Source organism: Trichomycterus rosablanca, chromosome 19 (genome assembly GCF_030014385.1).
Source record: "Trichomycterus rosablanca isolate fTriRos1 chromosome 19, fTriRos1.hap1, whole genome shotgun sequence".
Classification (NCBI taxonomy): Eukaryota; Metazoa; Chordata; class Actinopteri; order Siluriformes; family Trichomycteridae; genus Trichomycterus; species Trichomycterus rosablanca.
This window is the reverse complement of record NC_086006.1, coordinates 22,785,173-22,805,778: the sequence shown is the minus strand read 5'-3', so window position 1 is coordinate 22,805,778 and position 20,606 is coordinate 22,785,173. Positions and strand designations below refer to the sequence as shown.

The following is a 20,606-nucleotide window of genomic DNA, read 5'->3' as shown; positions in this document are numbered from 1 at the left end:
AGCAACCACTCAAGGGCTGTCGATCTTGTATTATGTAAGAAGCAAAAAGAACACATAATACATGCCTTTACAATGATTTGTTTGTTTAAAAAGACATATTAAGAGGTATTTCAGTGATAAGACCAAAATAACACAGACATGAAAGGACATAAAACAAGGTGTTATTAAAGTAAAACTAACTCAGTGGTGTGAATCACTAGTAGGGTTAAATGAACAAACCAGATTGCTGGGGTAAATAATAAGCCAATTTTGTATAGTTAAGTAAACACAGCAATATGGTTATAAATATGCTTTATTTTGAACCTTTGGATAATTTTGGAGTATATATCATGATAAATAGGAATGTCCTAGGAATGGATGCTATTGGTCAACATAATTTCTTCCATTTAAAAGGTCTGGGGTGCCACAAGGATCCGTTTTACAATGAGCAGGCATTTAAAGGTACAAGTCAGGGACTAGTATTAAAATTAAAGAGACACAAGTAACATCACATGAGAAGATAGGAGCAGATTTACACGTTGGTAAACTGTGTTATGCTGCCACCGTGTGGTCAGTGTTAAGTAGACATAAAAAGGAAATTAGCAAAAACTAAGGTAAGTGATGTGGATCTTGCTTTAATATAACACGGTGCATTGTTTTTTTAATGACTTACAATGTTTAAATTTTTATTGACTGTGGAAAAGTATCTGCCAAATTAAACAGATCTCCAGGTACGTTGGTTTCTTCCACCTTGTCAAAGCTTTTTATACTGTTCTTGAGACAGTATATGTATATATCACAAATTCTTCATCATTTGGGAGTTAAGGACACACTTTGTTGAAGTAAGTATGAGTATATTATCTATAATAAAAATAATAATAACAATAATGATAATAATAATAATTGTAATAAATGTCATCTCTGCTTTTTTATTGAATTTCAAAAAATAAAGAATAAAATAATCATTGTATGTACAATATTGATCAGGATAGAGTATCAGCACAATAAACTACAAACATCACATTCTGTTAGGAAACAAACTTTCATATCAAGATATGGGGTAGCACACATACACACACACACACACACACTCACACACACACCCACACACACACACACACCCACACACCCATACACACACACACACACACCCACACACCCACACACACACTCACACAGAGAGAGAGAGAGAGAGAGAGAGAGAGAGAGAGAGAGAGAGAGAGAGAGATAAACAACAAGGTAAGCCATTCAACCTTCATCACAACCCTCCCCAAAATCACGTTCCAGGTAATCTATAAACCTAATGCTTTTTTATTTTGGGTAAGTTTTAAAGATCGCAGAAGCAAATTCCATTAAAACAAAGGTAACGTAGGCCTGGAACCTAAAAACTTTACTTTATGAGTAAAAAACTTGGCATTTAGAATCAAAACAAATTAACAATATATTCTATTTGTCTGTTAGAATTGTTATTATAGTAACATATTATATCTTTAAGCTTCCAGCATTGCATAGCTTTAGTTGGTTTAAACAAATGATCTTTTAAATCAGACCAAAATGTATTCGTTGTTTTGCATTGCAAGAACAAATGAATAACCAGTCTCTTCAGCATCATCACAAAAACTACAAGAGCTCCCAAAATTAACACGTTTGGAAACAGTTGAGTTAATGGGGTATATTTTGTGTAAAATGTCATTTCTGCTAATGCTAATATTTCTGCAACAAGAAGGTCCTGGGTTCGATCCCCAGGTGGGGCGGTGTGGGTCCTTTCTGTGTGGAGTTTCCTCCGGATGCTCCGGTTTCCTCCCACAGTCCAAAGACGTGCAAGTGAGGTGAATAGGAGATACTAAATTGTCCATGACTGTGTTCGATATGACCTTGTGTAATGATGAATCTTGTGTAATGAATAACTAACTGTTCTGTCATGAAAGTGACCAAAGTGTAAAACATGACGTTAAAATCCTAATAAACAAACAAACAAACAAACAAACAAACTGCTAATACTTCGCAACGTCAGAGCTCGTGACGTTGTATTGTAACCCGGAACTTGGAAGCGTGCACGGAAGCGACTAGCACTTTTGAAATAAACTGTATTAAAACAGTATTTAAACTTATAATAAAAACGAACAAATATGTCGCGTTTGTTCAGTTAGTACAAACACCAATAAAGGAGCGTTGACAGCGGTTCGGCTGCGTTAAGGATATTCGCAGTGAGCATGCTAGCTGGTAACGGTAACATGTTTATCTGTCTGTTGCAGTTGCTCTAGGATAATAACATTCTTCTGTAACAACTAAATGATTAGAAAATGGCAACAAAATGGGATAGTGAAGAAAATAAAAGTACATTTTAACATCATGTGTAGAATTAAGTTCATAAAGATAGAAGGAAGAAATACAAGTGAAGATATTACACTTATTAGACTGTAAATGTTTGTTTGTTTATTAGGATTTTAACGTCATGTTTTACACTTTTGGTTACATTCATGACAGGAACGGTAGTTACTCATTACACAAGATTCATCAGTTCACAAGGTTATATCGAACACAGTCATGGACAATTTAGTATCTCCAATTCACCTCACTTGCATGTCTTTGGACTGTGGTAGGAAACCGGAGCATCCGGAGGAAACCCACGCAGACTCGGGGAGAACATGCAAACTCCACACAGAAAGGACCTGGACCACCCCACCTGGGGATCGAACCCAGGACCTTCTTGCTGTGAGGCGACAGTGCTACCCACTTAGCCACTGTGCCGCCCGACTTTAAATGTAAAACAATACATGAATCTAATAAGCACAACTACATGATCACGACACTCTTACAACCAATAATTTAATTATTTAAAATGTATTAATGTTGTTAGGACGTCAAAATAAAACAAGGCTGTTGTTTTTGGTTTACAGACACAGAACTGCAACTTTTCTTCACCAGTTCATATGAAGCAGATGTTATGTTGTGAAGAACCTAAATGTGAAACATCTGTAGCACTGTAAGTAAGTGGATGCTATTAATATTGATATTGATGCCAACTAGAAATGTTAATGGTTAACTGATAACCAGCTGAACAGTCACTGTTCAGTTAATGCTGCAGGGTAAATATAATGTAAATACAGTTTAACAGTCAACAGTTTATTTAAACTAAAAGCGGAGCTACAGATCTGTTAAACACAAAAGCAGGACAAAATAAGAGTACAGACTTGTTTACAAACCCATTCATAGACCACAATGAGACCATCATGGAAAACGTACAGATTAAGTTATATACAGTAGATGCAGAATAGACCTTACCAGATTAACACACTAACATTTAATACTAGGATTAAACTCCACACTTTGCGTAGACTGTCACATACCAATCACCATAAAACACATCCTGATTGAATGCCCAAAATACAACAGTGAAAGACAAAAACTACGTATGGCCAATACATTAAAAGAAATCTTCACCCAAGATAATTCAGAAATAATCCTTAATTTCCTTAATAATGCATGTTTAATTGTGAAATTGTGTTTTATTTGCCACTATCATGCCACAGTATAAAGATACAACCCTGCTTATGTTTTTATAATAACTGCACTAATTTTGTCAGATTATCATTATAATAAATGCATTTCTATTTTATACTAGGGATCTTCAAAAAGTTTCCACACTTTTATATTTTCTTTTGGTAGCGGTGAGGGTGGGAGTTGTGTCTGAGAGACTGGGAGAGAGCTTATAGTCCGGATTTAGCGCCACCTGATTTCCACCTTTTTGGACGCTTAAAGAAGCTTTAAGGGGAAGAAGATTTTTATGTGATGATGTAAAAGCAGCGAGCATCAGTGGCTGCGTGCTCAGCCAAAAAATTTTTTTGGTGATGCCATTAAAAAGTTGGTACAGTGCTGGGAAAAATGCATCGGAAGGTGACTGTAGAAAAGTGATGTATTGGCATTTCAGCGTACCCTTAATGTGCAATAATTAGAGATATTATTATTATTATTATGCAGCCAAAAGTATGTAAACACTTGACTATTACTTTATTGGACATCTTATTCCAAAACCATGAGCATTAAAATATATATATTTAAAAACTTCTGTTCAATTTTATGTTGCCTATAATACATTTCGCTTTCATTCTAGACTCAACAAATCATCACAATGAAGTAATGTTGTGAAGAAGAAGAGGTGTGAAACAGTAGATCTTCACTAGTAGTTACAGAGACCTAAACAACCAATGCCATGTTTGCAACTGCATACCTTGCTTTTGTGGCCCTGGTGGTCCTGTGTGCAGGTCTGGAGCTCACAGCTCGCCGTGTCACTTCTCATGAATCCACTCAAGCACCTATCGCCAACCCAGCTTTTCTCGGCTTTCAGAAGCTTTTCCTGAAAACCTACCTGCTGGCTCTGTGGGCGGACTGGCTTCAGGGGCCATATCTTTACAAGCTTTACCAGCATTACAGCTTTCTGGAGTCCCAAATTGCTATCTTATATGTGTGCGGTCTGGCCTCTTGTGTGCTGTTTGCACCGGTGGCTGGATGGCTAACGCAGACTCTAGGTCGGAGACAGACCTGCCTGCTTTTCTGTGTATCTTACTCTGTGTGTTGCTTTACTAAGTTGTCGCAGGACTACTTTGTGCTCATCCTAGGTCGTGTCCTTGGAGGTCTCTCTACTTCACTGCTCACAACAGCCTTCGAGGCCTGGTATTTGCACTGCCATGTTGATGTGCATGATTTTCCCAAAGAATGGATCCCTGTGACATTTGCAAAAGCTGCAGTCTGGAATCATGGACTTGCGGTAGCTGCTGGCCTTGTGGCAAACCTGTTTGCAGAATGGCTCCAGATGGGACCTGTTGCCCCTTTCCTTTTTGCCATCCCTAGTCTGGCTGCCTGTGGATGGATGGTGATTACTGAATGGGGAAACGAGGAAAAACTGGAAAGGGTTGGCCAAAAAGACAGAAATGGTGCCCTTCTCAGCCAACCAAGCACTCCACAGACTCGCTTCCGACGAAGCTGTTTGGAAGGTGTGCGTTTTTTGCTTTCGGAGCGTCGCGTGGTACTCTTGGGCAGTGTTCAGGCACTCTTTGAGAGTGTCCTCTATGTCTTTGTATTCCTGTGGACGCCTGTGCTTGAGCCGCACGGCCCACCGCTCGGTATTGTCTTCTCCTGCCTCATGGCAGCCAGCATGGCAGGCTCAGCACTCTTCCGGCTGGCAACATCAGCACCCTACCGGCTTCAGCCGGCCCACCTGCTAGGCTTAGCTACACTGCTTGCCTTTTTCTCCTTCTTCATGCTGACATTTTCAACAGTACCAGGTCAACCCAAGCCCAGAGAATCGTTCCTGGCCTTCCTGCTGCTTGAGCTTGCCTGTGGCTTTTACTTCCCTGCTGTGAGCTTCCTCCAGGGCCGTGTCATCCCAGTGGAGCGGAGAGGTGCAGTTTTGGCCTGTTTTCGTCTGCCACTCTACCTGCTGGCATGTCTATGTCTGCTGGCTCTTCATGGAGAAGTGTCAGGTGCTGGTGCAGGTGAAACAGGTAGCGGCACCAGGCACATGTTTGTAGGGTGCACTGGAATGATGCTGGCAGCCTTACTGGCTGCTGTAAGCTTTTTTACCTTAGGAAGGAACGATGCGGATTTGCGACTTGAGGGGACCAGAGGAGAGGGTGAGATTTAAACAGACAGAAAAGAAACTACTACTTTAAGATGACTATTTGTAATTGACCAAGCAAATTACCACAGCTGTTAACAAGTGACTACTTAAAGTTTATAAAACATTTGCTGTTCTGAACCGCACAGCATCTGCCAGAAAGTGTTGCTGTTACTGCAGTGCTATTGCTTTTCTTACATAAGTACACTTTCTATGTAAAATACAGTTTCCTTGTAAACATGTCAGTAAACTCAGTATTTATTGTTTCTGTTCTGTTCAATATTTTGAAGGTTAGGGCTGCTTTGTTAATTTTGGAGAGGCTGATTATATTTTGACCAACACATGTACTTCTTTCAAACATTTCCTTAGGTTTGCTGGTTTAAAAAAAAACATAAAACATTTAGGCTATAGTTTCAGACTTATTACTGTCTGTTATAGCCTACAAGGTATTCAGTTAAGATGAAAGGTTTTTGTTTACGTGTACACTTGTAAGGGCCTGAATGATTAGAACAAATACTTCTGTGTCCAATTTTTTTCTACATAAATTTGAGTTTGTTAATTTCTAGTGGGTTTTCTGAAAGTATACATTCATTAAGAACTTAAATCCTTAATCAGGTGGTGTAGGAATGTCTGTCTTTTAACTTTTAGCTTTGCCGTTTAACCTTTTTTGGCAAATTTGACATTGGCTTGGGCTTAAAGGCTGCCATGTAAGAAAGGAAGACACACTTGTGTGCCATATTAAATCACTCACAAGAAGAATCATAGAAATTATTACAATTATTGTATAATAAGTGTCATGACATACAAGTCCCTTTTAAGTGTACATAATATTTTGACTTTGGTTGTAGCCAGAGGTATGATAGGGGTTCTGTGTGGTGGTACATTTTTATCTGAACTTGATTCCTTTGGGTGATTAAATAAGGTTCTGCAGTAAAATTTTTATTTACATTAACATAATCCGAGCCAAATTATGTGCATGAGAGGATTTAGACCTAGTCCACACTAACACAGATACTGGATATTTAATCAGTTCTGTATGTTTAGTGTGATTCCTTTGTTCAAATATTTATATTTATTAATGCTGACTTGGAAAAAAGGTTTTTTTCTGTTTTTCTACTTTACCACAATATTTCTATTCATATTGCAAGCCCATTAATCAAAATCTGTTAGTAGAAAAGACTCAGCAAGTGAAGTTCTCTGTTAGGCATTTCATTTATTGTAACTGATGGCAATTAAAGAAATAATGACTTATAAATAAACATCGTAAAAAGCACCAAAAATGCATATCTTATAAATATAAAAATAAATAAATAAACAACACATCTGTTGTGGACCATCATGGTCACAGTCATGTTCAGTAAATACTTCTGAATATTCTCTGTGGTACATACATTGCTCATTAAAATGTACTTCATGACATGAAATGTCTCATTTTGTCAGTGGTGGGGTGCATTTACACATTTATGGTGAGGTGGTGTTATGTTGCTGAGATTGTACTTTGTTGTACAGTATCCATCGATTGTTCCTCTTGGTTTCTGACAAATAGAATTTAATACTAACTCAGATTTCATTAGGTCAAAGTTATGTTTGGATGCTATTAGCAATTGTCTGTTCCTATGAGAAGAAAAAGTAAAACAGTAAAAAAGTGTGCACTAAAAGTATATTAGGCTGTAATCTGCATTTCTAGGATTTTTTAGATTACACAATATTTGATCATTTGTATAAGATTATTTGTATACTTTTCTATAATTACAATTTGGGTCATCATTATAGTTGTTTTGTTATAGTTTTGTTCATTATAAAAGTATTGCAGGGAAATCACAATTAAATAAAACCACAACCATTGTAACAATTCTATGTAAAGCATAACTGGCAGGCATACCCCCATATTATATAAGCAATGTGGATCAATTAACTGAGTAATATGCCAAATATCTGTAATCAGTATTGCATACATCCCTGCCCAAACTTAATTCAGATTACAGAGAGCTTGATATTTAATCTATCAAAAATAATTAGTCTCAGTTCTCAAACAAAACAGCATTGTTTCTTAGACTTCAGGTATTTCTAGTCAGGTAGTTATAGACAATAATGAAATAAAAAAAATTGAACACAACAACCATGGATGAGGAGACAGCAGGTAAAGCAGATTTCTTGTCATTCATTTCTTGCTAATGTTATAGATAAGGTAGTATTGGTCCCTGTGCTTGACAAGGCTTGGTAATGTAGGTTATGTTTTTATGAAGCTTGATTGAACAAACCCAAAAACTGTTTCTAAACTTTTAATGATGTGATTATAAATAATTCCCAGAATTACAAAACCACAACATGACAGTTTTCTGTTGTCATTGTAGTAGTAAGAGACATAAAATGTATTTAATAATAAAACAAATGTTCATGTATTATTAGCATTCCACTGATTCTATTTAAGATCGGGTTAAATATGTAGATGCATACTTTGTTTTCAGATAAATCACTAACTTACCTGCATAAAGGCTGTATTTGTTTACTTGATCTGCAGATTTACTGTTGTGGCGTATGCAGCAAGTCTGCTTCTTTTTAAAAGCAGCTTGATTTTTGGAGGCTGTGCTTCTGCTAGTGGTTTTTTGACCCCTTAGAAATCAATCGATTTCAAAGCTGTATCATTTCACAGTATGCAAGCAAATAACTGAAGGCCAGGAAGGATAAAGCGTTTGTCTTAACCACACAAACGGTCTCTGAATTTAAATGGAAAAAGCTTCAGATCAATTGTGATGGGTTAAAAGAAATATAAAATGCCAATATTCATACCTAATCACGTTTAGACATTACTTTCTATGTTTTAGATTTTTAAAGATTTATAGCAGATTCTGCAAGATTCTGGACATACATCACGATAACCCAGGGTGCCACAGCACCTATTTGGGGCGTCTGCATAAGCAAACAATACATCTATGTTGTGCTGTAGTTTTTTATTCGTTTTAGTACCTGGGCTGTCACAATGACCAAAAGCAAGTCTTGCAAACTGTGAATTTGTATTAGTTAACTAATGTATTGTAATATCAGGCCTGTAATCTGTGTGCTGTACTTTCATGTATTATGGGCTAGAAATTGAGATCCACGGATGATCTGACCATCGTATAACTGTAACAAATACAATAAGTAAAATGAGAATGAATAAAAGACACTTCTCACTCATCCACACAGAAAATTGAACAAGCTAAGCAGACGGTGGGTCGTTATGTGTTTGTTCTGAAGTTGTAATATCCGTGGCTGCTGATCCTGGTGACCAGTCTAATTGTTTAAGATCACAGTGAAGATAAAGCTTTCTAAAGATCTGAAGTAAAAGGAACAATGTTACATTTCATCAGAGAACTGAAACTAACATGCTGAAATGAGTCAATGGAGAGCGCTAGTTATTTTGGCAGTTTGCACCTACTTTATTGACCATTTAATTGACCCTATTAAAATCTGAGTGGTTGCTGGATGCTAATGTTGATGAGTTACATTCTAGTAAAGAATATGAATTTACATGCTTATGTGCCGTTTGAGAATGTGCTGTGGTCTATACTGACTAAATAAATGAATATGAATTTCATACAAGTTTGGCAGTATCAGGCTACAGCAAAATAATTTAGTGTCTCTTTAATTGTTACAGTCTGAATGAAAAATGATATCAGTAGCAGATTAAAGGGTGAAAGGTAAATGCCTAAAATACAAGGTACATGTGCTACAGTGTTTAGAGAGTCAATATAGGGCACATTATAATACGTGTGCATGTAACGCTAACATTAAGGTAGTGATGACTCATGTAGACAAATGACCATTTTTAAAAGGCATTTGGTAAACCATAGGGGAGTCTATATTAAAAAATAAATAAGGGCTTTGATTACCAGAAAATGAATTGTTAAGAAGAATTCCTTGTTCTGGAATGTTCTTATTTAATTAGTTCACTCAGATAATATTGTTTTTTATCTGCACAGCATCTTCATTTCAACTGTCACAAAAAATCTGTTACAGAAAAGTTGCAGCCTCACACAAATACACGAACACAGAACACAACAGGAAGACATTCACTACATGTATTTCTTTTTTAAAAACCAATACGCAAAATAGCCCATCCCACCTAGGGAGCCCATTAAGAAGGAGGCCCCGAAAAAGGATGGAGGCTTCTTTTTTACCATTTGGAATGCGTTGGGTAAAACTGCTGACAGTAAAGTAGTGTGGATGTCTCCCAACACCTTACGAAAAGCGTAGCGCTTCTGCACTCCTTCGAAAAACGATCGGAGGTTGGGTCGGCTTCCGTCCTCCCAGTATTTCTTTGAGAGTCCCAAGAACTTGAGCCTGTGCAAAGTGGCTCCGAGACATATATCAGCTAGCGTAAAGTCAGGTCCACAAAGCCACAACTCACATTTTTGACCTGATGAAGAGAAAGAGTTAGTGTCATGTTTTAGGAGGAACTTAATCTATTAATTCAAAGCCATTACTATTGTTTTTTGTGGAAAGTACTGCACTTATTCTCAAGTACAATAATAAGATGCTGTAAAAATCTTTAGTATACAATGAATAGAGCATGACAGACATTTAAACAGTTATAAGTGACCATCGTAATATTAAACACACTTTAGTAATAACTTTTCATGCTAAACACCTTTTTTCAATTACAAGTAAGGAGGATCATCTATCTGTGAAGTTGCATTCAGTAAATCTCAAAAAGGAAACATCCCAATAACTAAAATTAGCCCAGAAGTTCCTGAGTTCATGCAAGCCTGATGCATTGGAAAACATATTTATGGTGTAAACTTAAATTAATTTAGGTGGGTTTAAAAGTAAGTAAAAACTCCTACCTTGGTATTCTATCTTTCTCTTTTCAAGTTCTGCTTCAACTTGATCTAGTACCATTGCCAACTCAGCGAGGATCTTCTTCAGGTAGTTCACATTATCATGGTCCAAGATCTTTGCCTGGGAGAACAAGATGAATACGTGTCAGCTGGTAAATGACTAAACTAAGCAGTAAAATTTGAATTGAAATACTTGGTTATAAATTATGCATTGAACTAAAAAAAAATAGAAAATTCATTCTGCGCGACACAGCAGTCTAATACACTAACCCATCACCACCAAGACTCAACTGTTGAGTTTAAGTGTGTGCAGTGCCATTGGCCTTGGCAGGCACTCAACAGATACAATTTGCTGTTTCTGAGAGAGTGAAAAGGCAGATGGGGTTCAGCATCCTTGCAGCTGCAATAACAACTCCTACTATTCGGTTGAAGCACCTGCACAAATGGAAAATGAATACAGAGAGGAGCATCGTCCTTCGTACATGCTGAGGCTCTCTAAGAATCTGCAGCTGGCCAGTGCAAAGATGCGGCCGGCAGTGTCACGTGTTGGTTGGGGACGTGAGCTCAAGGAATTGAGCTGATGCAAAGAGGGATGAAATGCTCTTTTAATTCCACACCAAACAATGACCAGCTAAAAATATTGCACAGATAGTTGCTGATAAATACATCTTTTAATTCCACACCAAAACAATGACCAGCTAAAAATATTGCACAGATAGTTGCTGATAAATAAATCTTTAAGGATATATGTTTTTGTTTATGGTGACCAATCGTAGTCTGCCCCCCATGATGGACGGCAAGAAATACTGAAAGTTTTGAAAAGTATTATACAATAAGCAAATACAAATGAAGGGCTTTAAAATTGTACTTGTCTGACCCATAGCACTGAACCTCACCATGAGTTTTTTCTGCTTAGATAAGTATGGCTCTGTCAGCTGTGGCTCCTCATGGTCCAGCTTCATCAGTTCAGTTGCTGCATTGGTCAAGTGTCCTACAAGAACACAACAAACAAGACGAAGGCTTACAATTAGCGTATCATTTTTCTCCCGAACTTGAATAAATAAACAACAGCAAACAAAATGTTAGGTCAGCATTAATCTCGATGCCTAATTATGTGTACAGGTCCACACATTGATAAAATTCTAGTCTATGTACTTATTGTTCATGTGAAGGTTTAACAGTGAGAACCACCAGGGAGCCAGTCTAAGCTCAAATATATACAATTCATGAAAAAAACTTTGCTGTTCTGTAGTTCAGCATGTTGGTTATGTTTTAAAACACCTCTCAGTGAATACAAGGAAGAAAACAGTGCTCCAACCAAACAGAACATGTTCAGTGATAAAAGACTAAATGAATATTAACACCCACTGTGCATCTCTAACTGTACACCAACAGTGGGTGCTAACAAGGTAAAAAAATATATATATAAATAAAAACAGGCCAGTAAGTTACAAAACAAGATCACCTGAAGGTCAACAGTGTGCAGCCATATGATTTAAAAATAAGAGCATTTAGTACCAGAAAGCACTAAATCGTGGCAGCACTTACTACGTATTTCAGCAGTGGCGTACTTTGGAATCATGGAGTCAGTGGTGAGTTCAGGGTGGAGGATGCAGCCATGTGTGTAGGCGTCCATGGGAAGGCCGTCCAGCAATTCTCGATACTGCTGCACACGGGCATGCATTTCACTGCCTTCATCTGGAATAAGCTGGGCTATTGTATCTGCAGTAACACACACACACACACACACACACTTTATATTACCAAGCAGGCTGTTATATAAAATTCAATTTCAATTGCTTTTGGTGCCTCAACCTCTTAACTCTTAAGTGTCCATAGTGTATTGTGGACACATGCTGCATTTTTGTTTTATTTGAACACACCCAAACATTTGTCCTGCATCAGGAGAACCCCAAGACCCAGCATAAGGTCTGACAATGGCTGTGAGGAATTCATACCGATACCTAACTGCAGTATGGGTTCTGTTGGCTATCATGTGGCGGTTTGTGTGTCCCTCCAAGGATGTGCCTACCCAGACTATTACTGACTCACCAATTGTGTACCAATTTTCTAAATATAGTTAGATATGCAATTCATTTGCAGAAGCAGCCAAATGTAAATGCAAGTGATTGCTATATTTGTTTTGTATCAACACAACTGCCTTAAAGAGATTTTTTAAAAGCTTTAGTAGAAGGTTTGTGCCAGCCTGTCTGCACCATCTCAATACTTCAGGGAAAGTGGACTGCCAGGAGAAACCTGGCTGGACTCCAGTCTGCTGACTAATCAGCCTTTACTCTGCATCTGCACGTTTCCATCAGGCTTAGGATGAGATCTGCTTCAACACAATGTCTCAGTTCACTTACGGAAAGGTTACTTGTATTCCTGTGAAAATCCCTCTACACCAGAATACATTACTCTTTCTTGACCAGACAGATTGGGGTTATTTCGCTTGCGGAAAACCAAAGTTGTGAATACCGCAAAACACCATGATTCTAAGGACCTGGATTCAAACCTCAAGTCTAATTACTGTACGTGACAAGTTTACCTTCGTATCCAGCTATGCGTTCCTAAAAACATCCAAAAGGTGGACTGGCTGTTCTAAATTGCAGCTTGATGTAAACAAATAAGTGGATAGGTTCACAAATAAAGTATATGGACATCCATCCTAGTTATGTGGCAACAGTTTGGGGAAGGCTCTTTGATGTTCCAGTATTAGTATGCCCCTGTGCACAAAGCAAAGTCTGTGAAAACATGGTTGGACATGTTTCTGTTTGTGGTGTATGAAACACTGGTGGTTTTTGGAGCACTGTGTGTTAGTTGCTGTTTCACGCTGTTCATGCTGTTCTTCAATGGTCAGGACCCCCACAGGACCACCACAGAGCAGGTATTATTTGGGTGGTGGATCATTCTCAGCACTGCAGTGACACTGACATGGTGGTGGTGTGTTAGTGTGTGTTGTGCTGCTATGAGTGGATCAGACACCTCACTGTCACTGCTGGACTGAGAATAGTCCACTAACCAAAAATATATCCAGCCAACAGCAGCCCATGGGCAGCGTCCTGTGACCACTGATGAAGGTCTCAAAAATGACCAACTCAAACAGCAGCAATAGATGTGCGATCGTCTCTGACTTTACATCTATAAGGTGGACCAACTAGGTTGGAGTGTCTAATAGAGTGGATAGTGAGTGGACTGGACACTGTATTTAAAAACTCCAGCAGTGCTGCTTTGTCTGATCCACTCATACCAGCACAACACACACTAACACACCACCACCATGTCAGTGTCACTACAGTGCTGAGAATGATCCACCACCTAAATAATACCTGCTCTGTAGTGGTCTTGGGAGAGTCCTGACCATTGAAGAACAGCATGAAAGGGGGCTAACAAAGTATTTAGAGAAACAGATGGACTACAGTCAGTAATTGTATAACTTCAAAGTGCTTCTATATGGTAAGTGGAGCTGATAAAATGGACAGTGAATGTAGAAACAAGGAGGTGGTTTTAATGTTATGGCTGATCGGTGTATATTGCTTGAACACATCTTATTACTCTGATGTGTCCATGCATCAGTCACTCCTTGAGAACTACTGTATATTTGTTAATGAACACAGTACAAAATACATCAAACAAAAGTTTACAGTATATCACTTTAAAATAAAGAAAAGTCGCAAACAATTTATCTCGTGAGAGGAGATTCTTGAGTCCTTAAAACATTTCGAAAGTTTATTTGACTATTCTTGACCGCCACCACTAACAATTATGACTTGAACATCACATAGCAAAGCCTCCTGAGATACATCCGACAGCCTGCAACCCGTGTAAACAATGAACTAGTTCTGCGTTTTCCACCAAAAACAGCAGTTTTCCCGCAAGATTTTGTGCCTCATTGTATTTTAACTCTAACGCATGAATTTTACATATATGGAACCAGATATGTGTTTAATCTTACACTTAACATATTATTTATTTATTACATAAAATCAAGGAAACAGTTATAATTCAATTATGCGTCATGCACATCACTTACAGGGCACAGTGAGAATACAGACAGACTATAGGTGAGAATCGAACACACTTTACCAGCTGTGCAGTGCGCACATCCATACACATCATGAAGTGTAGATTTATGCATTGTATTCATGCATTATATGCACGCATTTCCCTGTTAGCTGAACCCTGAATCCACATCCAATGGAATGCAACATTAATCTCTCTATTCCCTGTGGGAACTGGTCTTAGTCTAGGCTGTCAGACTTTATTATAAATAAAAGCATGAGGCAGCATCTACAAATCTAAATCCACATCCACCACAAAGAGCAGTGCTGAGCTCGGAGCCATAAATAATGATGTGCACCCTCTGCTGTACCAAGCACAAATACATTCTGTACCGACATGTATCGACTCCCATTAAAATCAACCAGAGCTGCCTGGAGGACATTCTTAAATTACAAAGTTTGACGTGAAATTTTCCAAATACTATAGTCGTTTAAGCACCGACACTGACAGATTTTGACTGTAAAATACTGAATTTAAAGCTGGTTAATGGTTTTTGAAGCCAGCCAATAACAGCTGTTTAAAAACTTAAATATAAATAGGTTTAACAAATAATTCTTTTCCACTGATACATGCAATGATCCTTCAGTTCATGTTCAATGTCAAACACCGTGACAGGCGATTTTGTTTCTTCAATTCACTTAACTTACTTAACTTAAGTCTTTGGATTGTAGACGGCAATCAGAACTTCTGGAAGAAACCCACACAGACACAGAGAGAACATGCAAACTCCACACAGAAAGGACCCAGACTGCTCCAACCGGGAATCAAACCTAGGACCTTCTGGTAGATGCATGCTTAGTAGTGGCATTTAACATCATTGTGAGTCGTGCTCACAAGGTAAATTATTTTTAATGGGGACACAACTGTAGACTGCATAAATCTTCAGACTGAACTAATGAATGTCAAGATCCATGAGTAGCTCAAAATGCAGTTTATCTTACAAAAGATGGAGAAACCTCAACTTAGCCATAGAAAGAACAAAAACACCCTGTAACTTGAGTCCTGAAAAACAAACAATCAACCACAAAGACCTGAAGCATTTGTGGATGGGTGTTCAGGCCATCACAGCATACAAGGTCAGAACCAGATCCCTCCCTAACAGCAGTGTCACTGTCACTGAGCCCCACCCATATATACTTATCCCTTTAAACCAAAACCATTACTAAATCATAACTGTCCTGGCAATTATCAATAATTGGTTTGTGGGTATTTTATACTGCTTGTGGTCTATGTCGAATTAAATGTGACCCTTTAGGATTTGTCTGATTTTAAGGAATCCTGTCTGTATGACTGGAAATCACAACTGGTTGGATTCCTACCCATACATTTCTGTTTACCAGACAAACTAAATGAGTTATCTTCATGAATTGAGACAATTTGGCTAATAATGTGCATGTATTGCATACTTGGATGGATATCTGCTTGCACCCCTCTGTCCCCCTGCCCCCTCCATAACATGTAGCCATGTAGGTTTTAACACTTACCACCTGCAAAGTTGGCCTCTAAGTATTCAATAATTTGGTTATAGTCGCTGACAATGTGATCTCCGTGGATGAAGACAGGCACCTCTTCTCCTAGGTTGAGCCTCATGAACCAAGGCTCCTTGTGCTCAGTCAGAGGTAGACTCACATCCCGTTCCTCACACAGCAGACCCTTCTCATTAATCACCAGACGCACCTGCCAGAGAAAAACACATAAGTCACATACTTTACTACTCTTCTAGCAAGGATTTAAGAATAAGGGGGGACAGGTAGAATGCCCCCAGTACTTAAAATTTTTTTAAACCCTTTAAATTTCTCTCAAAATACACTACATGGCCAAAATAATGTAGTAAAACATGAAGTTGCTTCCCTCTTTGAGATTTTAACAGCATTTATCTGGACAGGCTTTTTTCCACAAGACGTTGAAGTGTGTCTGTCAGTATTTGTGCCCAATTACTCAGAACAGCAGTCCTAAGGTCAGGCACCGATATTAAATTAGAAAGCCTGGCTTGCAAATGTTCCAGTGTATCCGTTCAGTGTTCAGTGGGATTAGGGTCAGAGCTCTGCAGTCTCCTTGAATTCCTTCACACTAATTTCATCAAATAATGTCTTTAAGAATCTTGCTGTGTGCACAGGGGCACAGTTTTGTGGTACCAGGAAAGGTTAGAAACCACAAAGTTGGAAGCAAAACATTGATTTTATTTCATTGATTCATATACCTTGTTAAAATGGAATTTGACTAAAATACCTGAACTAAATAATAAGGAGGCACATGCTTTTGTCCATTTAGTGTATAACCAGTGTTGAACCAAATCTTCTTGTCTAGCTTTCCATTCTGCAGCCTCTCTACCAGTAAACACAAAAAAGCTAAACTGATAGTTTGTCCATATTTGAACATCCAATTCTGTCTGTGTGTAAATGCCTGACCGACCAACAGCACCACTGGGAATTTGAACCCGGGATTTCAGTGGATATGGTTTAGCACAGTTTACAGCAGTACCACCCAAGTACTGCTTATATGAAATAAGAAATGTAAATATACATTTAATATGAGAAATATTTGTGTTTTATATATACACTAAAAAATTATGTTTACCCTAGCATATTACACTCACCAGAGACTTAATTACTTACATACACCTGTACACCTGCTCCTTCATATAATAATCCAATGAGCCAATCATGTGGCAGCAGCCCCATGAACACAATTACACAGACATGGGTCAAAAGAGTGAGACTGGGAACATCAAAAAGGGGGAAAATGCAATCTGAGTAACACTGACCATAAAATGGTTGTGTTTTAGACAGACTTTTAGATTTTTTAAAAACAGCAGTTTCACAGAGTGACAGAACAAACTAAAAAATACTCAGTAAGTGGCAGTTCTATTAACGAAAACGCTTTGTTGATGAGAGAGGTAAGAGAAGTGAGGCAGGACTGGTTCGGGCCAAGAGGAAGTTTAGGGTAACCACTCAATACAGCCTTGATAAGATTTAAGTCAATTGCTCACAACAGCAGAAGACAATCTCAAGTTTCACTTCTTTACTGAGTTTCACTGAGACTACATAGGTTAAACACAACCAGACATTTGAAGACAGGAAATTTTTTCAAACTGGTTCCATGAGTCTCACAATTAGTTGTTCAGAGTCTTGTAGCTAAAGAACCACACTATACAATCAAACATTAAACACCAAACTGTGGTAATGGGACACTAAATGGGCCTCACATATTGCTTGGCAAAACAATTCCTTTCACACAAGAAAGGAACACTGATTTTAGGAAATCTAAAAAAAAAAACAGTGTTCAATTTAATGGTCATCTTGGGTACAGAATAGAATATCTTGTATTTAGCATGTTTCAAATCAAATGACTGTCATTCCCTTTAGAAACAAACTGCTTATGGAAATCTTACATTTCAAAGACAACACAATTTTTTATTTTGCATGTAGATATAATGCAAGCACTGGATATGTTTAAACATGCATCAATCTTGTTGAATGGTTTCCTCAGAGTCCACAATGTGGCGCCTTGAAACCTGAGCCTTAAAGGTTGAGCAGCTAACACTACAAATTTAGGGAAATAATCTGTTTGAGTAATGAATACATTTTAACAGTCCACATGTCTGTGTTGTGAGTTGCTGTCCCGACAAGCAGTACCATAATGCCAGTCTGATAAAGCCCCAAGACTAACTCCCTGGTTTCTTACAGTTGCATAAGACTAACTTGGGAATGTGTAAGACTCAGGAGACACCTAATAGCAATAGGGGTACATCACAAATACCTTCTTGTTCTGGCTGCTCCCGTTAGGGGTCGCCAGATTATACATTTTCTCATCCCTTAAAAAAACGAAAAAAATGTTGTCTGTTTGGATGTAAAATTTTATACAATCTTGTTTGGGTACCGGTGGCCAAATGACATATTTTGCTTATTTTTAAATTAAAAAGAGGTAAACACAGCCTCTGTAGCAAAAAGTTGTAAAAAGAACCAGAAAACATTAGAAGTTCATTCTAATGGCACCAAATTTGGCAAAAAAAGGCAAATACTTTTTTGTAACAAGCTCACTGCAGATCATTTATGTGCAAGCAATGCTGCACAAAGGCATGGTGCACAACCAATCCTGTGTTAGTTTAACCATCCTGCAGGCCCTTAATTGTCATAGGGTCATTTTTTTCAGAGCAACACAACCACAAGTAGTTCTTTAGGGATGTACTCTTGGTCTTCCAAACCTTGCCCTGACCGTTCCCTTACCTGACATTCTTGATGACATTTCAGACAGTTTGTTTCATCTCAGTTTGTTTACATCTTCAAACTTCAAAAATCAACATATTGTGTACAAATTCCCATCATAGCGTAATTAATTGATCTGATCTAAAGCTGATCAAGAAATTATATAGTGCATGAGATTCTTAGCAATACACCTGCCATTTGTTTGCAGTGGCACCTACTAGAAGATGCTCACGCAGTTCACTGCATTCTTTCACAGCCAGCTTCCTGATTTCAATGAATAATTTAGTGTCATCCCCAAGTCCAGATCAAGAGCTAACTCTAGCAATGCACAGTGGTCTGATCTGCCAGAACAGGCCTTGCACTGTCCACAGCACATCATTGATAAACACTACGTTCATGTCAGTAGTAATCAGCAGTTGGATAAAATAATAAGAGCACCTGCATATGGTACACACCTATTTGTAGAGGTAATGCAACTGACCAAAATCATGACTAGTACATATTGTAGGTTACTGACCAACAGTATCAGCACTGATATATAAACAGGCTGTGCAACCGCCCAGATTTTGCACTGTGCATTTTCTACACAAACCTTACTGATCAACAGTACCTGCAGCTGTTTAAGATAGATCTAGATCCAGTTACTGAATTTGAAGTGGCTGTCAAAATAGGTTATACCTTCTTCATAATTAATCCCAGTGATACCCTCAGAGCTCATGCCTTGTTATAAAAACAGATGCATAATCACGTGCAGTGTACAGTAACCCATTAGTGCAAACATAAGCTGAAAGAAAATCATCTCCACGAGTTTCCCACTGCATAGCAACGCTTGTATCTCCTCCATTTTCCCTGTCAGCTATGTGTTTACCTTCTGTGAGCTGAAGGACTGCGTCCAGTGGTACAAAACGAGCCGATCTTTAGAGAAGGGCTTGTGCTCCACTGGAGGCTCATGACTCTCCTCTCCGTCCGCCGGCTTGCCATCCTCGTCCACGGCAGATATGGGCCACCAGCTGCAGTTGGTGGGGGTGACATGGTTGGAAGACGCCATGACGGAGAATTTTAGTGCGAGCGAGAGAGAGGGTGCCAACCAGGGAGGGATGAGGAGGAGAGGAGGAGAGAGAGAGAGAGAGAGAGAGAGAGAGAGAGAGAATGCAACGGATGTCAGCAGTCCGAGCACAGCATCGTCGACTTCCGGCAGTTCCTCCAACAACGAATGCTACATAAATGTTAAAGATTTGGCCATTAGAGACACATAACGTTCATGAAATCTCACTGCATCCATGAACAGCGCAGCCTTGCATGTTAATGTCGGTGGCGCGCGCTCACTGCGTGTCGGACACGAGCGTGTATCACCGACTGATGCGCGCGCTGTCACAGCCTGCCCACTGTGTGAAGGTCAGAGCTACTGTAACTACTGATGCCACCCACACAGAGCACATCCAAATTACACATTTACTACAAGCAATTACCAGCAGAAATGTACAACCCCAAATCAGAAAAAGTTGGGACATTCTGGAAAATGCAAATAAAATGAAAGTGCAGTGTTCCTTACATAGTCACAAACAGTTTGAACCCAAGTTTGTTTGTTTATTAGGATTTTAACGTCACGTTTCACACTTTGGTTACATTCATGACAGAAACGGTAGTTACTCATTACACAAGATTCATCATTACACAAGGTCATATCGAACACAGTCATGGACAATTTAGTATATCCAATTGACCTCACTTGCACGTCTTTGGACTGTGGGAGGAAACCGGAGCTCCCGGAGGAAACCCACACGGACACGGGGAGAACATGCAAACTCCACACAGAAAGGACCCGGACCTTCTTGCTGTAAGGCGACAGTTGTACCCACTTAGCCACCATGCCGCCCTTGAACCCAAGATATTGCATGTTTTGTTTGCTCAACTTAATTTCACTCG

General features: G+C 38.7%; 2 protein-coding genes across 5 annotated transcripts; one reads left to right on the top strand and one right to left on the bottom strand.

Moving 5' to 3' along the window:
• The first annotated feature begins 4,096 nt into the window (after nt 1-4,096).
• Nucleotides 4,097-7,020, top strand: mfsd5 (major facilitator superfamily domain containing 5). The gene has a single exon (XM_063015423.1). It carries the CDS (start codon nt 4,193-4,195, stop codon nt 5,621-5,623), a length of 1,431 nt encoding a protein of 476 aa, XP_062871493.1. The 5' UTR covers nt 4,097-4,192; the 3' UTR covers nt 5,624-7,020.
• A 2,514-nt stretch (nt 7,021-9,534) lies between these two features.
• Nucleotides 9,535-19,728, bottom strand: gdap1l1 (ganglioside induced differentiation associated protein 1-like 1). 4 transcript variants are annotated; one of them, XM_063015635.1, is made up of 7 exons: nt 19,549-19,728; nt 16,313-16,321; nt 15,960-16,152; nt 11,965-12,138; nt 11,313-11,407; nt 10,423-10,537; nt 9,535-9,995 (listed from the first exon to the last, which is right to left on the bottom strand). In XM_063015635.1, exons 1-7 carry the CDS (start codon nt 19,726-19,728, stop codon nt 9,652-9,654), a joined length of 1,110 nt encoding a protein of 369 aa, XP_062871705.1. In that variant the 3' UTR covers nt 9,535-9,651. The 4 variants fall into 4 exon arrangements, with proteins under 4 accessions (XP_062871705.1, XP_062871704.1, XP_062871706.1 ...); XM_063015634.1 differs by lacking the exon at nt 16,313-16,321; XM_063015636.1 differs by lacking the exons at nt 11,965-12,138; nt 16,313-16,321.
• Between the last annotated feature and the right edge of the window lie 878 nt (nt 19,729-20,606).

Coding starts and splice junctions, on each gene's coding strand:
- mfsd5 (XM_063015423.1), top strand. CDS start 4,193: ATGTTTGCAACTGCATACCTTGCTTTTGTGGCCCTGGTGGTCCTGTGT.
- gdap1l1 (XM_063015635.1), bottom strand. CDS start 19,728: ATGGCGTCTTCCAACCATGTCACCCCCACCAACTGCAGCTGGTGGCCC. Junction 12,139..15,959: donor AGAGGCCAACTTTGCAGGTG/GTAAGTGTTAAA, acceptor GTGTTACTGCAG/ATACAATAGCCCAGCTTATT. Junction 11,408..11,964: donor CGCCACTGCTGAAATACGTA/GTAAGTGCTGCC, acceptor GTGTTCTTGTAG/GACACTTGACCAATGCAGCA.